At 45.8% G+C, this 17,914-nt stretch overlaps 1 protein-coding gene across 3 annotated transcripts in view; it reads left to right on the top strand.

Annotated features, from left to right (window-relative positions):
• Nucleotides 1-17,914, top strand: part of BRAT1 (BRCA1 associated ATM activator 1) — a 437,354-nt gene that overhangs the window by 174,343 nt on the left and 245,097 nt on the right. For all 3 annotated transcript variants that reach the window (XM_069647597.1, XM_069647599.1, XM_069647598.1), the window contains 2 exons: nucleotides 5,362-5,453; nucleotides 6,734-6,852. In XM_069647597.1, the coding sequence (XP_069503698.1) occupies nucleotides 5,362-5,453; nucleotides 6,734-6,852 (211 nt within the window). The remainder of the gene's footprint in view (nucleotides 1-5,361; nucleotides 5,454-6,733; nucleotides 6,853-17,914) is intronic.

Genomic DNA, 17,914 nt, shown 5'->3' with positions numbered 1-17,914 from the left:
CCAGCAGCGTTGCTGTGAGCCACCTGGCCTCCGGCCACACCAAGAGCTCCACTGCAGCGTGCCGCAGCAGAAGGGCAGGAGCCGCGCACGAGCACCAGACAGCACCCCCGGCCACGGGGACAGGGCGGCCGCAGGTCCCAAGGAGCCACGGGACGTTGGAGCCGGCGTCCCGTGGAGGACCAGCTTGCGCCCCTCAGCGCGGGTCCCGCAGGCGGCCCGATCACGCCCGACACAGCCCCAGCCTCCAGGTAGCAGGGCGCGGGGGCCGCAGCAAGAAAGTCAGACATGTGGGTGAGGGGTGCCCGGGGACCGCAAGAATCCAGAACGCTGCAGGTCTCCCCCGGCGCCGCAGCGCGCTCCAGCGCACCAGGACCAGACCGGCCCAGCACAGGGGCAGCTCGAGTCGGCAACACGGCGGCCCAGGAGATCCGACTCAGGGCCAAACTTCACAGGCAGATAGCTCTGACCGTCAGCGAGGTAAGGACCCAGTATGAGGCTGTATCAATGTAGCAAACCGCAGATGTTTAAAGATACGAAGCGGCAGTGCACGGAGCTGGAAGACTAGGCAGCCATTTTGTCGGCTGCTCCACAGCGCCCCCCCCATTCTTCCCGTTTTGCCCATGCAAAGTCATAGCGCTGAGGGTAGAGGGCACCCATGAATCTCTGATACAGTCAGCTGTGTTTCTCGAAAGACCTGTCATGTCTCAATGCTGCCTGAAATTCAGCATGTTAGGAGCTGTAATGTGCACACTAGGAGCTGTAATGTCCCGGCCTGGACTAGGGGGTGCTCCTGGCCCTCTGGGTTGCCCAGTAGACCCAGCTGATACGGAATCACTCTTGGGTAATCCAATGAAAGTTCCATCAGAATCGGGAACCATACTACAGATTTCCATAGCAGCGCCACCAGAACTATCTCTGCTTTCTTCCTTTGAACCTTCGCCAAAGTTCTTGCTAACATGCTGAACGGCGGGAAGGCTTAGTGTCTCACCCCTCTCCAATCCTGGAGAAAGGCATCTGTCCCTAGAGCTCCTGGGTCCAGTCGCCAGCTGACATTTTTGGGTCTCTGTGTTCAGTCTGGAGGCGGAAAGATCTATTACTAGCATCCCCCAAAGCTCTTGTAACCAGACAAATACTGGCATGACCAATTTCCAATCGCTGGTGTCTTCCAGATATGTGGAGTTCCAATCCGCGATCCCATTCTTCTCCCCCGCAAGGTATTCCGCTGTGATCGCTAACCTCCTCTCCAGGCAAATGCCAGAAGTCTTTCGCTATCTCCACTAGCATCTTCGTTCTTGTTCCTCCTAGCTTGTTTATATATCGTACCGCTGAGATGTTGTCCATCTTCATCAGGATCCAGCAGTTCGCCATTTCTTTGGCAAATGCTTTCACCGCGAAAGAGCCTGCTAGCAGCTCCAAACAATGTATGTGCTGTTCTAACTCTTCCTGACCACTTTCTTCCTGTTTGCAGGTCGACGCATCTGGCGCCCCAGCTGGACCTGCTGGCATCATACTCTATCACCAACTCTGGTGCCTCTCCGAAAATGGCCCGCCGTTCCAGGCTTCCACATTTTGTAGCAGCAATTCAGTTCCGCTCTGCCGTCCTCGTCCAACGGCACGTGTTGGTGGTACCTCATCCCTTTCCGGAGATTGAGTCTTTGCAGGGCTCTGTAGTGTAAGGGCCCCGGAAATAACGCTTGGATTGAGGCTGCTGCCCCACTATCCTCGATAGATTCCAAAGCGAAATGTGCGTCTTCCAAAGCGCTACTCTCAGTTCTTTCTCGATTGCTCTAATTTTCTACTGAGGCAACTCCAGCATTGCTTTCCTGGTGTCTACAACAAATCCCAGGAATTCCACTCGCTGTCTCAGGGTCAATTCTGATTTTTCTTTGTTTATCAGGAAACCCAGTGATGTCAATAATCTACTTGCCCATTGCACCAGGCTTGTTAGGTCCTCCTTGTTCTGCGCCATGATCAGAATATTGTCTTAAGTATACGATCATTCTGATCCCTCTGGCTCTGATGTCCTCCTCTACGGGTCACATGACCTTGGTAAACGCCAGGGGGCTGAGGCAAGTCCGAAGGGTAGACAAGTGAACTGCCAACCCTGTTTTTCCATAGGAAGAACAAGAATCGCCTGTGCTCTTGAGCCATCGGAATAGTCGGGTATGCATCTTTTAGGTCGAGTCTCGCTAGCCAATCTGCTTTGCTCAAGGTGTCCCTGAGGGGATGTATGCCTTCCATTTTGAAGTGCCTGTAAATCAACTAACTGTCAAGCTCCTTCAGGTTTATCACTGGTCTGGACTTCCCTTTCCTGTGAATCAGGAACATGTTGCTGTAAAACCCTGTAGGGCTCATGGAACATTGCACTATTGCTACCTTCTGTATGGGGCTGTGTAGTTCTTTGTCAAGGAGCTTCTCCTCTGCGCTTGACATTTTTAACCTCGCTGGGATGCGCCTTTGCTTTGGTGGACTCAAAAACTCCAGCCTGAAACCTGATACGGTCTGCAGTACCCAAGTTTCTCCTGATGGCGCTTGCCAGTTGGCTGTAGACAGTTGTGTCCACCCTCCAACCCTGGGGTAGGTCGCACATTGGCCACTTAACGCTGGCAGCGTTCTGTTGCCTCTAACCTCCTCGTCCTCTGCGGCCGCGCTATCCTTTGGCTGTGAAAAATGTGTCCTGTTGGCAGCTTTCCCAGTAATGGGCTCTGGGGCCCCGGGGCCTTCTTGTTGTGTTGTAGCGTCTGGCCGAACAGCCCCTTTGACAGCCGGTCCCTGCGAAAACCTGATTCGGGAAAATCTTGCAGATAGATGACTGGGCTTTTTCTAGTGAAGTGTAAGTCCCTACACATCGAGACATTTCCTTCGTAAAGGTGTCTCCAAAGAGCATTCCTTGTGCTGCTTATCCGGCTTTGTAGTTAGCCAGATCCCCTAACTTATTGTCTATTTGCAGTAGCAGGCTGCGCCTCCTCTCCGGGGAGAGGACACAGCTAGTGTTTCCAAGCAGGCAGACTGCCTTCTTTGCCCAACTGGCCAGGATGACTGGGTCTACGGGTTCCCCAGTGTTCCTAGCTCTCTCTGCTCGGTCCATTATTTTTGCCAGGTGACCTGCCATATCCAGGACTTTGTCCTGACAGCTTCTCCAGGCTCAATCCACCCCACGTCGGCTGTCCTTCGTGGCTTTGGTGACAAAGGTGACCATTTTAGTGTCTAGCTCCGGTGTTTCCATTACTTTGCCCGGTAATTCCGGTCTGGGGCATTCTGCTCTCAATCTGAAACACACCTCCTTTTCTTATGGCTTCCTAATGCATTGGGCCATATATTGGGCCACTCTTGGGGAGGGCACCTATTCCGTAGACTTAGGGTGTCTTATGTTCTCGGGGTCGAACATATCCCCTACATCTTCGTCCTCCTCCTGCACCCCTTCTTTCTGTATGGGGTCTTTGCTTTATACAATGCTGCTTTTGCCCACTTCATCGTCCTCTGTTGGGACGTCATCCTCGTATTCCTCCTCACCTTCGGAGGAATTTTCAGATGCGTATGCTGTGCGTTCATTCAACCTCATTGTGAGGTCCTTTGCCTTAATCTAGCTGCTACTGCTGGCCCCAGGGGCGCTCCGGTCATCTGATGCAAGCAGTATCACTTGTGGCCCTGGGTGTTGCAGTGTCAGGCTGTTGCGATTGTTCCCGCTCGCTGGCGCGGTTCTCTCCAGAAGCCACTGGGTGAGCACTGACTCAATCGGGTCACGATAAGGCACATTCGCCTGTCGATGAAGGTGGGTTGCTCGTGGCGCGCACTCCTCCCGCGCTTATTCTGAGGTAGTAACCACATCAATGCATGCCACAAAGTTAATACTCAATCTTGTGAACTCCGCTTGAAGCGGACACTGGATTTGCTACTTCCCCACACTTGCTGCACGCAGCAGAATTAACTTCATGTACCCAAACAACGTAGTACCATAAAAATGCTACTTTTCTGCTTGAAGAGCAGCAAAGCCAGAGGAAGAGAGTTAGACAGGAAGTGACATAAGGAGGGAGGCTGGAGCAGGATTGGCTAGTTGAAGGACCATAATAATACACGATACCAGGGACTTCTGGGAATTTGTACTCCCGTGTAGTGAGGATTTTTGTTAGTTTTGTTGTTTTACTGAGAAAAAAAAAAAAGAAAGTTTGAAAAAAGGCTGCCGTGAAGACTGCCATTAAAGAGTTGAGGCATAATGCTGGCCTCAGGGCTTGACATAGAATGTGGTTGAGGTCAGCAAATGTGTGGGATAGTTAGTGCCTGCCTTGTAATCAAAGAAATAGACATAATCAGCCTAATTTGTTAAAATGTATTTGTATGTTTCAGCTTTATGTAGCAAATAGACCGGTGTAGCAAATATTACTGCACAAAGGGGACACGTTGTTACATTGTAGCCAGTCTAAACATATTTAACTGCTTTAAAATCCATCAACCACTATTTTGTCGCTGTTGAAGGGAAACATGTTTTAATTATTTTCCAGTAATCCACAGCATGTGCTGCGCCCAGCACCTCCGGTCCTGGGCACAGCCTCCTTTCCTTTCATGTCTAGTCCTGGCTAAAGTGCCCACCCAAAATGGAAAACCTTGTGCCGACATTAAATCCTGTACAAATACCTGTGTTCTGTACAACCACAGTGACGCCACGAGATGACTACATGGTGGCGTTTTTTCCAGTTTTCAACCTGGGATACAATGGGCAGCATTTTGGTAAAATGGGCAACATTTTGGTGAAATTTTGCTATCCAAATATCTGCTAGTCATGGCTAGGTAATTGATGTTTCCCTCAACATATTATCAGTGTTTCAGCTACATAATATTGAAGTCTTTTAGTGATTAGGCTTGTAAGGTGTACATGCCACCTTGAACTTTAGTCATCGCAACAAGTTTAGTATTCGCAATCTAGGGTTGATGTGTTCATATCTTCTAGTGACAAATATTTACCTGTCTTCAGTGGGTAGTTCTGCTCATATAATCTTGAGTTGTCATTGGTAGGCACAATGACACACATCTCTTCTCATCATGCCTAGAGAGACAAAGCTGGCCCTGAATGTAAATCTATCGTTCTGGAGTTGGCACAAAAATCTTGATATTATGGAAAGTTTAATGTACCCCAAGTCTCTGGCTCCACTGGCATTCCTAGGCTAAACAGAACCTCTGTGATCTTAACCTACTATTTGTACTGAAGGGTTAAGGTGTAGAGATTGCAGAGATGACCTCACATGTACTCTTTTACCACAGTACTGTATGAATCTGATTGTGTGATGATGTTTATCAATGAGCTCATTATCCATGCCCAAAGTCACAATCCATGAATGTAGTAACAGTTTTCTTTATTTCTTCAAGTCCAAGAGTAGTGTATATCCAGTCCCTGAGTGTCCTGCTTCAGCCATTGGACTATGTTCTTAGAGCAAGCACAGCACATCTGGAGTACACTAGTAAGTACAATCTGCTTGTCTAGGGATAATGGAGGTTGAGTTAGAAATATTGAAGTTTGCTAGCAATGTTGACATCTAATGACTCCAGAATAGATCAAGGGTAGGCTTGGATCCGCAACACTTGAAAAGATGAGATGTAATTGTGACTGGTGTTTGGTGACCACATGTACTCCTGTATGCCACATTGAATGCATAGATTGGGCCTGCCCCCCAAATTGGTGCTTGCCTCTCTCCATCTCTAAACAGCTAGTGATTATTCAAATATTTCCAGTGCATTTGCAGGCTACCCAATTGTCCCTCAACATTTCCTGTCTAGGTTGGGCTCACGTTTGCAGTTCTACCCTAGAGATGAACAGTGTTTGGAGGTTCTGTGGGTTTTGCTTATCTTGTGAGGCCGGGATTTAAGGGGTACCTTACACTGCCTGGTGGGTTTCCCGCCGCTATTACCTGGCATGCACTGAAAATAACATGTTATTAGCAGGGCCCCATGACTATCAACTTGAGAACTGCAGTGCCCATGTTCCACGTGTCGCTTCTCTACTTGCATATTGATTGTTTTGAACCATGGAGGGGGTTGCAGGGGCATGTGGGGTTAGTGAGATAAGTGTCATGGGATGGGGGAAAAGGGTGATCCTCAGGGGGCAGTATAATGGAGTGGGTGACCCATCCCTTAGCCTCGCCAGTGTAGCCTTGTCACAGTGCCCAGACTGGAGGCAGTTTACCTGTAGGTCACCCTGCATACATCCTCTTGTGAAGGAGGTGAAGAATAGTGTTTGGTACTGTGGCCAATTAGCAATTCAGAGACGAGATGTGTTTGTGATGTCATCTGCTACAAACTCATCCCCTCTCCCCGTGTCGCTAATCATCCCCAATGCCTATTATAATAGTGCTCATATTGAGGAGTCCAACATTGAGATGCCATCAGGAAAGCTAGGAAATACATGAAATCTTATTATTAACTCATACTCATATGAAATCTTGGGGAAGTCAAGTGCCTTTACTCTGCACTGCCCAATTGCCACCACTTTTCATGGCGGTATTGCCTCCAGGTCATAGTAGGCGGGTTGGGTTGGAAAACCCATAATTGGGCAGTAAAACAAGTGGTAGTTCCAAATACTGCCTTTTTAATCACTATGATCTGTCGTAATGAATCCTCAAGAGTCATAAAAAATGTTGCACAGTTAAGGCTAATAAGTGTATTTGTGTTGTTATTCCTTGTTTTGCCACACAATATGTTTTTCTTATATTTGCCAACACTTAAACATGTCAATTACTTTCAGGCCTGCTTGATGAGCTTGTTTGTGACCCTGCAGCTGTTGAAACTCTTCTTTTCTCCAAGTCCTCCTGTGTGGCTTTGATGTGTCAGGCTCTTGCTCATCTGCAGGAACTCCACCGACTGGTAATGCATGTGGAATACCTCTAGTGTAGGAATGAGGATTGTTTAGTGGTGCTATCCTTTTTTGGGTGTTCATTGCTTTTCATTAAGTGCACTTGGTCTCCTGGAATCATTGCTTTTTTCAAAAATGATCCTTTGCTGGGGGCATTGTTTTTTCTAAAGTGATTTCCAAGTGTATCCTAGGCTCTGGTAATGATCCTTTTGATAAAATTGGTAGTTTGCCAAAGAGGAGTTCTAAAGTTTTAATCTTTCTGATCACTCTCTCCCTACTTGTCTTCAGCTCACAGTGCTTCAAGACATTTTTTTCAAACATACTCTAAATTCTGCTCCGTAAAACTATCTCTACACACATTACTCCCATGACCCTTCCACTTTCTTCCATACATGTTTGATGTTGGTCTAATGGCGTTGGGATTTAAACCGTTTTTTCAGAGCAAAATCTTTATGGTTTTAGAAGCAAAAACAAAGGCGTATGGGCTGGAACCACACACTTCACCCCACCCCCACCACCAGTTCTTTTCTCCAAGCCCCTTGGGATGGATTGCCTATCAGCACACTGCATGCTTTATTTTCTGCTGTAACCTTTTTATTGTTATTCTTATTTTTTTCAGGTACTTCAGTTGCAAGGACTTTCTTCTCTCTTCCGATGCTATGCAAATACAGATTTTCTGTTTGCAGTTCCCAGCATCAGATCTGCATGCAGTCTGCCTTGATTACCTGGAGACAGATCACACTTAGGAACTGTGACACCATTTCAGTCTGAGCATCACGGCACGTTTTTAAAGCATTTTACTGCACTCCTTCAGATTGTTCATCCGGAAGAAGGACTGCAAGTATTATTTTTTTCCAACTGCACCATGCCCCAGTGACCGATTCCCTTGTTCTTTTGCACGTGGAGGCATATCACAGATCCTGAAACAACTTGTCACTGTCTCACTGGAGCCTCTGAGGATCCCTGATGAAGGGCTAATATCGGGTGATTATAAAGAAATAGAACTAATAGGGCAGGTCAGTGAAAAAACTATTTAAATATTTTAATAATACATTCACATATATAAAATCAATATTAAATCGAATATATTCAGAATACTAATTTCTAATAACAAGCCTATTCATAGGCTAAACCTCAATTTGGAACATAGAAAATGCAAAAAAATGATACATCACATTTCTTAATCATTAGTCAGTTACAATTGATGTCTCTATTCTCATTCTGTTCTTCCACAGAGATAATTCATCTCGACATGTTTCAGTTCTATTACGTCTTGAATACAGAACTTTCGTCAGGAGAAAATAGTGTGCATCCAGTTCCTATTGTGCGTCCAGTTTGAGTAAAGTTAAAACCTGGGGAACCAATCCCCCTGTAGGATGGGGGACGATCATCACCAGAGAACACAGTATCAACCCGCTTTACCACCTGCAGCCCCTTTTCTATGTCCAAGTCCTCCTGCCCCCTCCCTGAATGCAGCTAATATATATTGCTGTGAAGTTAGCCAAACTAACCTAAGTGGCAACACTGAAGAACCAGATAATACCAAGTATTATGTCTTAGGCAAGATTGGATGCAGTAACCCTGTGGGAGACTACACCAGCCTTGTCCTCTTGGTAATAGGTAACCCACCTATTGCTATAGGTCTGTACTACACAAGTTGGTAGAGTGACTGAGCAGCCAGACTTATCTCAAGAGGGGTACATGTGAGCTGTAGAGATGCAACACTGAGATTCGCAATTGCCAGTATCCAAATAACACACCCAAGGTTTTCTAGTAAAATCATTTTTTATTTAACGTCCGTTTTAAATAAGCCTTCTTTAAAAGGGCAATATGCAACAATGCAAATACACTTCATAACACTTCCTCAAATTTTAGGTAAGCAAGTAGATACCATTTTGGTATGCCTCACACATACTTCCTACACCCTGAGGTGACTTCAATTACTAGGACAATGTTTGGCATTAATATATCACTTCTTGTACTTTATGCAAGTCTTGTGAAAATGGAAAAGGTTAAGGAAGGAAAAAAGTTAACGGATTCTCAGAGCATGTGAATACTTTTCAATCTTCCCAATGAAGTCTAGATTAGATCTTTCCCAGCAATACAAGTTAAACATATGTACCACCTAAGAGGGGCAGTTGGAACCAAAGTCAATGGGTCAGAAGAGTCTGCAGGGAGCTAGGACAGCCAAAGTCAATTTGATCAATGTCTAGGGAGCTTAGGCCTTCTTTAGATAGCGCAAAAGTCTTGCACAATGTTTTCGAGAGTTTGTAGTAAAAGGAATCACGGTTGGGCCGCAAGCTGTTAGGCTTGTGAAGGACAGAGCTGAAATAAACTCTGCAAAAAGCAGCTACTGCAAGCTCCCAGTGAGAACAAGCAAGCTACAGACACAAGAGGTAAGTACCCCTTAGTCAAGACAGTACTTTAGGGTGGAGAAGAGGATTCAGCTGGCTTCTGTTCTGGTCACAGTCTTGCAGATCCTGGGTTCCTGGGCCTCAGTCGTAGGACGTCTGGAGGACTCCAGAACTGCAGTTTGAAGGTCGTTGGCTGCTACGGGCCCTTTCCAAATGAGCAGCACTTTGCAGTTTCAGCTAGCAGTCAATAGCACCAATGTGGTTCTTGGACACTTGATGAGCTTCCCTTGCTTCTGGGGTCCAGCACTCTGTTGAGGTCGTTCAGGTTTGGGTCGTCCTGCTTCAGGAGGGTCCTCTGGAGCTTCCTGGAGGTCTGGCTTAAAGACGATGCACTCGATTCTGGTTTTCCGGACCCTTGGCACTCCGTACCAGCAACAGCAAAGAAGCGCAGCCAGTAGGCAGAGGTTTTCCAGCAAAGTTCGTCTTGGGGTAGGGAAGAAGTCGTCCATTCCGGGTTTCTCTAGTCGATACGAAATTGGAGCTTCAACACTGCAGCAGGGCTTCAAGGGACAGTTCAACAATCCAGGAAGCTTCTCTTCCAGTTTCCTTCATCAGATGTTTTATCCAATCCAGTGGTCGATTCTGCCTTCTGTTCAAGAGACCTTGCCTTTTATGAAGGTTTCTCCCGTTCATGCGCAGCTTAGCTGTTACTCGCACAGCAGGGTGGCTGTCCTGCAAGCCAGCCAGCCAATCAGCACTGGCTGCATTCAGGTAACCAAGGACACCAAGGACAGAGAATTTCGGGCACCTCCCTCGCTTCCTGCCCTGCCAGACACACTGGGGCCAGAGGCAGGTTTCAGCACTGAAGCCAGCCAAAGGCAAAACCAACAAAAGGGTTAAACCTGGTTTGGCGCGCAAAGTAAAACCTAAGAAAGACCTCACAAGCAAGAAATGGCGAAAAAAAAAGACCGGGCTGTTTTGACAAAATAAGCACCCATGGGTGCATTACTGCAGCTGAGGCTTCAGCCTGTGTTAAAATGCACAATAGTAGAAAAATTAAACCACTGCCACCAGCCATTAAAAGTCGTGAGGGTAACATAAAACATGTTACATGAGTAAGTAGGAAAAGGGGCTACTAAGTAACCTCTGAGTACTTCCACATAAGATGGGGTGTACTGGACCTACATAGGAAAAACAGGTAAGGAAACTCAATTTCACTTTACTGCTCTTGGGAACGGTAGTTTACCCAAGAGAAAGTATTGAAACCTTATGAGAAATCCAAAGGAATTCTCTGTGATACATCACTGAAGGTGCTGGGTGTCACAATACAAAAGGTAGATGCCTATGGAGTTTGTCAGACTCAAAACCAAAGAAACACAGAGTCCAGATGAGGGAGTGAAGAAAAAGGTCTCACTCACTGCAGGATAAAAATTAAAAGTCCTAAAGTCCAGCAAAAGAGCTGTGGGTCTCTAAGGTTGAAGGGAATTAGCACAGAAATTGGAATTCTCCCTAACATTATGCATATAGCCAAACTAACTTGCATGACAACATTGAAAAAACAGATAATGTAAAGTATTATGCATGTAACTTTAAGGATTGTACGGAGTCACTCATGAGCTACCGAGTGAGCGGTCTAGTTCCAAAGGCCAGTGATTGGCTCTAAGGAAAAAATGAGTCTCATGCAGGCGGTCCTACATAGTTGAAGCCTCAGCCTGCAGACCTTGCTGGATGCCCGAATGCTGCAGGAGCCTCCAGGAAGGATACAGCTGCCCGGGAACCACTGATATCACCAAGAACGAAGCAAAAGGTACGCAGGTTGTGAGATAAGGAGCTGGAGAAAGAGGGTCTGAGACCCTGAAGCATATAGAGGGAGTTGCATACTTGGCAGTAGTGAACCAAGTGGATATAACGCAACATTGGAACATTGCGTGTCTGGGATCAGCACCCACATGAGAAGTCAAAGTTTAAAGCCAAGAAAGTCTGGGCCCCAGAGAGAAGAATACAAGAGAAAACGCTTTCTTGGCAAGGGAACAAGTCAAATCATATAAAGTATTGTGAGTCTGGGGCCCACACCCATGTGAGGGGTTAAGAGGGATAAGAACCCTAAGACTGGAAAACGAGGAATGCTGAGCTTGGTAGCGGAATGTGCCAAGCAGAGAGGATACAAGAACTGAGGCTAAGAAACCGTTCCTCTAGAGTTGTATAGTGATTTTAAAATAAGAAGTCTTCTAGGGGAAAGGAGCACAACCCTAGCATTGGAATAAGAAGCAGACTAGGGGAAAGGAACACAACCCTAGAATTGGGATCCTCCACTTTGTAGCAAAGCATAGCAAGCTGATGGGATACAAGAACTGTGAAAACGAACAAGGGTTACTTGTAAGTTGTTCAGAGACTTAAGACAAGAAGAAGTCTAAGGGAAAGGAGCACAACCCTAGCAGTTTGTAATCTTGCATTTTGGAACATTATTTTGCATCACGTTTTACTACCGGAGAAACTGGGAACTTTTCTGTTGTTTGAAAGCACAAAAGGCACTCTTCATCCTTGCACAATTATCATAGATTATAAGTGTTGGGGACAAAAGTAGGTCTTTGGCACATGACCGTAACATACCTTTTAGTTTCAGACTTCCTGACAATTTCATTAGTTCCTTTGAAGTAGGGAAGCCTCTTATCTTTAGGGATAGAGAGGCATTAGCCCAACCCTCTTTTTATTAATAAAAGTTTATATCCAAAAACATGCCACCATTGTGTCCGAGCCTTACTTCTGCACCCTTACAAATTCTAATCCTTGCTGTTTGCCCCTATAAGTTCAATCCAGGGTATACCTGACTTTCCCTTTAACACTAATATTGTTTTGCTCGAGAGCACTTTGAGGCCTTTGTTCGGTGTGAGTTTTTCAGTAAGCTTAGCTTCTTTTTTCCACTGCTGACACACATTAAATCAGGCGTGGAAAACCAGACTGCGGCAATGTTCCAGTTCCAATGCCATTTTGATTGCTGCCATGTTACCCTTCAGAGCTATTAACCTTTTCCCAACGTCACCTAAGCCTCACCCCCCGCCTCTACTTCAGGCTTGCAACAAAATTGTACACTGGAATCTGTAGTTGGTCCTTGTACGGGCAGTAGTAAAGGAAGTACCAACCTCACATGGGGGATTTTTGTGATGCAAATGAAAAAGCAGGCTGCTTTGCACACAATATTAGACCCATATCATCTGAATTGCTCTCTTCCCCAGAAGCAGTTCAAGATGATCTCTCTGGTGCAGAGTCACGCTTCTCTTTTGTTGGAGGGATGGATTTGCGCAGAGTGCCTGAAAGATACATGCATTCATATACCAATCGGGCCACAATATTATCGATTTCTGTTTTCCCCATGGGCACAGGCTGTCATAGTACAAGGTCTTCTTTTCACCCTTTGTTGAGCCCCAAAAGTCTGTACCAAAATGATGTTGGCAGTTGCTTTCCATCTAATACTTCAGGAAATTCATGTATACCCTTACTTGAAATATGAACTAGTTCAAATATTTAGCGCAATGCAAACATGCAGATTCATCTGTTCTCCTTGGTTCTTACAGTCAATGTAATGAAAATCTACATGGTGATTACTTGGAGGCTAACATTTTATAGGCCGTTTGGCAAACAAACAAAGCATGTGTTTTCCCCTCTGTGGAATACATTAGGGAATTTCAAGCTACCACTCTCCGCTTTGTAACCCGATAAACTACAACCATGTGGTGCTTCCACTACTGTTTTTCAGACTCGTGGTGTCCTGCATGCTAGCCGTGTCTTTAGCCAAGCTCAAGACATGCCAAGTCCAGCTCCATCTAGCAAGCACATAGAATGGAAATGACTGACCGGACCCTGAGTCGGTGCATATTTTTGTAATACTACAATCAATCAAGTAAACATTCTTCAAGTTTATTTGAATACATATAGCAAAACAAATGCTTTGTATAACACAATTAATACAATTACATCACCAATATTAAAACCAGATTAAAACCAATCACATCTCTCATCTAATTATATTACATACTATTACATACAGTGCAATACATGGCATAATAAAATCAATCAATACAACGTAAGATTAGTACAATCCCTTTATAAAAAAGCAACCATAAAATATATCAAATTTATGTCATTGCCGCTCATAAAATGCGACCCTAATGCTTCCATTTCGACAAGCTCGAATTGATTCTTATAGGACTTCATATGCTTATGGCGCAATGCATACAAGCTATCACACACAATCAATAGATGGTACAGTGTCTCAGTGGTTTCATTACCACACAGACGACACATTCGCTCAGCACACGGTAATCCTAATCGGGCACCTTTTGTTTCGAGTGCCTCAGATATGTTAAATTTTAGTAATAGGTATAGCCGGACTGTGTGCGGCCTTGGATAAGCATTAATATAGGCCGGCGGGGAACACCTATTTATGCTTTCTTGGCAATAAGTACCACTGTGAGATTTAGTGGCAAGGGTAGTTAGCTGTTGTTCATAGCAGACTTCTTTCAATAATCTTTTTAGCGTGGATTTCATAGTGAATATGCTAGTTTTGCCATGGGTTGAAAATACACCCGCCCACTTAGTGTGTAACATTTTTAGTTTGCCCATGATACCAAACGAGGCTTTACCCTCAAGTCTCAGGAACGCGGCTACATAGGGTACTATGATTGTATCGATTTCCAATCTATACATTCTGCAGGGGCAACAGGAGGCAAAAAGGTGGACTTCTAGTCTCCTAAAAACCAGGTAGTTGTGGTACACCTGTCATATGATATTTGAATACTCTGTATTGTTCAATGGTACTGCAAAAGTTGTGAGGATAGTGAAATAATTCAAAAGGTAAAGTAAAAGGTGTTGAGATGGATTTTTTAAATCTGGCCGGCGGTGGACAGATTTCAGGAGACCACCCTAGTTATAGTGAACAGGGGAACTCTAAGAATTTAGCCAACCCCAATTAAGGTAGCATGGGGCGTGGTCAAGGCTTAGTCTCAGGAGAAGTGAGTGGGGTCAGGCTTCCACAATAAGTCCACATATGAAATACACAATGATCCTGCTTATCCTGCCTTTGTCCCCTCTTCTAGTACCAGAAGACTTCTCATGGATTATACAGGTAAGTAAGATACTTTTTCTATTTCTTTGAACCGCTTTTAAAACAAACGTTTAAAAAGCAAATGAATGGAATAATTCAGTTATTCACAAAGTTTATTATAGGGGAGATAGAGATGGCTTTAATATTGCAAGTGCTTGCCACCTTTACTCAGATTTTCCGAAGTGACATAGCAGGTCTGCTGGGAGTTGCCAGAGGCAGGTTCCAGTAGAAGATGCCCAGGAGCTGGGTGCAAGGAAGATTCCGATCTGGTTCAGGAGCTGAGTGCATCCCTTTCCTAAGAGGAAATGCAGCAGGCACCAATGCAGCCCTCTTCAGGACACTTTACCAGACAGAAGGAAGCCGGTTACCGGTTCCAAACAAGTCACTGCACACGGGCGACAGCAGGCGTCTCTCCAATTGCAAACGAAGACAGCCCTCCAGGACAGGATCCCTAAATGCTGGGAAGCTTAAACTTGGCCGGAAGGCGACTTGTAGAACGAGCTGGTGACCACTGAAGTTCCAGACGAAAAAACGCAGAACGACGACACTTCTGGCACAGTATCCTAACTCAGAGCTGGTCAGTCCGCTGGGTGGTCCTGAGACGATTTCAAAGGCTCTAGACCGCAGGAGCACCAGAAGACATCGAGACTGGTTGGTCGAAGCAACAGGGCAATTGCAGGAAAGGTCACCCAGCCTCTTCAAAAGTTGTCCACAGGTCTTCAGTCAGCTGCACGGGCTACACAGTATACTTGGCTGTGTTGCTGATCTACTGGAATGGCTTCAGGATTCCTCTTCTTATTCTAAATTCAGGTGCGTTTACCTACTCGGCCAACCAATAGCAAGGATCTGCACCATTCACTCAGCCAACAGTGGTCCAATCAGGGACCACTGTGGCTTTCACTCATGCATGCACACTAGACTTTCAGGCACCAGTGTTCATGGAGTGGGACCAGACAGTTCCACCCACTTCCTGAGTCCACACACAAACGGCATGCACTAGACCGTGAAAGCAGCATCCTTCCCAGGCAAATGCATGACCATATTAGAGATTTCTTGAACTGAGAAGGCAGGAAGTACGCCAAGAACAATATGTCCAAAGGACAAAAGAAAAATCTCATGCCATGGACATCTTTGTCGACTAGCCACCTTTAGTAGCCAGATGTGATAAACACGAATGTGCACACTAAAAATACTGCAAAAATGGTCAAAATGTAATTGCTGCCACTAGCTAGTCCATAGACACGCATACGAGTAACCAAAAACCCCAGTGTAAAAAGTCCAGGGTGATAGAAAAGTATCCCCATGCACTGCATTGTAATATGCTGCATGCACTGTTGGAAAAGTTACCAAAACAGGTAAAAAGTAAAAGAAAAAGGGAAACCTAGTTTCCGAGCACTGCCAGTATGAAGGACTAGTCAGTTTCCAAATGACAAAGTGAGCAAAATGCCAGGGAAGTGAAGCTGGAGAAAGTCAGGACATGTCAAAAATAAAAGTAAAACATTTGGGGGTCCATAGAATATGGATGGAAAATGCCTAAAGGAGAAAAGTTTCCTAACATCAGGGCGATATTGTCTCCATTTGTCAGAGCGTAAGAATGGGTCAGTCTGAACCAAAATAGGGCACTCCCCTCTTGTTCTAAAAGGTTCTGCCCAAAGCAGTAGTCGGTCTCAAGTTTCAACGGCCAGTTCAAATGATTGAAGCCAAATGAAGTATGTAAAACAAAGTGCTCCGAAGTTCCTTTCAGTCTCAACAAAAGATCAATGGCCAAATCAAATGTTTCAGGTCTCCCGAAGGATGCTGCAGCGACATCCAGACCTTCACACACTTGCTGGGATTAAAGGCACTCTCCAGCCTTGCACTCAGAACTCTCAGGCAGCCCATGCTTTTGTTGTGCTTATGCTTGCTGCCTCTGAGATGCTTTCATTGGTGCGCTCGATTTACAGTTTGGCAACCACTTGCGGTTGGCCTTATGTAAGGGTGTACAGCACCCTGGTGGGGTGCATGAGAAACTTGGTTCCAACTTTCCTCTTCCTCCACCTGCTCCTCTCGGGGCTCGTGTTTGGGCCTACTCCCTCTGTCTACTTCTGTGCTTTCCTTTCTATGCTCTGGTGGTGTCCTGCAATGTCATTCCTCCACCTGCTTTTTCTTCTCTCTGAGGTTATCTGTCAATCCCCCCTCTCTCTAATCTCACTGTCCTCTCTTAGATGGCATCTGCTTCTCCCCCTTTCTGGGTGTTCCGTTCTCTCTTGTATCTCTAGATGTTTGCTTTCCTTTTAGTCATTCTTATTCTAATCTCCGGTCATTTCCCTCTTCCTCCCTACAACATTTTTCTCTCAACATCTTGTTTTTCCTTACCCCACAGTGTGTCATTGCCTTTGGTCTAGTCGCGATTCTCTCGAGTGGAGGATCAAACGGGAGAGAAGCTAAGTAGCAACAAGCAAAGGTAAGTAGGGAGTGGGGGTCGTGGGTAGGGGTAAAGCGGCACAGAGTGAGCCATGTGCTCAGTTTCTGGATTTGAAGAAATGGCCAGTGCAGTGATCATGTAGAACCACTGGAGATAATAGTAGTCACAGATTCTTCCCTCACAGGATGGGGAGTTCACATGAGCGATCTTACAATTAGATGTCTTTGGTCCCCATGAGAATCCAGACTACACATAAACCTTTTAGAGCTGAGGGCAATAAGACTGGCGCTGATGGCCTTTTTGCCATCCATACTGGGTAAGAACGTCCTGATAATGACAGACAACACAGTGGTCCTGCATTACCTGCACAAGAGAGGAGGTGTATAGTTACTACCACTGTACAGGGAGGCAATGCAGCTCTGGTTTTGGGTGCTACAAAACAGGATCTCTCTATCGGTTGTTCATCTAGCCTAAGAACAGAACACTATGGTGGATGCTCTCAGCAGGCAGAGCACAGTCTAACACGAGTGGGAGTTAGCTCAGTAAGCCCTCCTACAGATCTTCGCCGAACCCCTCAAGTGGATCTGTTTGCGTCCAGTGTGAACAGGAAATGTGACCTCTTCTGCACCAGGGAATTTCCTCAAGCGAGGAGGTCTGGGGGACGCATTTGTGGTGGACTGAGATCGTCCACTCTTGTACCCGTTCCCACCAGTCCCCTTCATTCCTCATGTCATCAGGAAGTTTGGGAAGTCCATCATCCTGATTGCTCCGGATTGGGCCAGTAGGGCATGGCATCCTCATTTTATGCCCCCCAGTCCATCTTTACCAGAGAGTGGACCTGCTGTCACAAGAGGGAGGCCGTCTTCTTCACCCAGAAATCAGAACTATGAACCTCCATGCCTGGTTTCTGAGAGGTTAAGTACAAATATTGGGATCTCCAGGAAGACATGGTAGAGGTGTTCCTTTCAGCCAGAAGACCAACAAAGGTGGTACCCATGCTACTGTTAAGATTAATCATGCCCACAGGGTTGGCCCAAAGAGGGACTCGTCTAACCGCCCCCCATCATCTCCCACCACCAGACATAGTTGTAAAATATCACTACTACAAGATCAAAGAAGCGATCCCGGGGAGGCAAGAAAAGTCAATAAGATCAATTTCCAAGATTCCGTGGTCCAGATCTTCCAAGATGTATCTGAAAACACGCTCTTAAAGA

This window comes from Ambystoma mexicanum, chromosome 2q (genome assembly GCF_040938575.1).
Source record: "Ambystoma mexicanum isolate Mex_15411 chromosome 2q, UKY_AmexF1_1, whole genome shotgun sequence".
Taxonomy (NCBI): Eukaryota; Metazoa; Chordata; class Amphibia; order Caudata; family Ambystomatidae; genus Ambystoma; species Ambystoma mexicanum.
The sequence above is the reverse complement of the archived record's forward strand: the minus strand, read 5'-3'. Positions and strand labels throughout refer to the sequence as shown.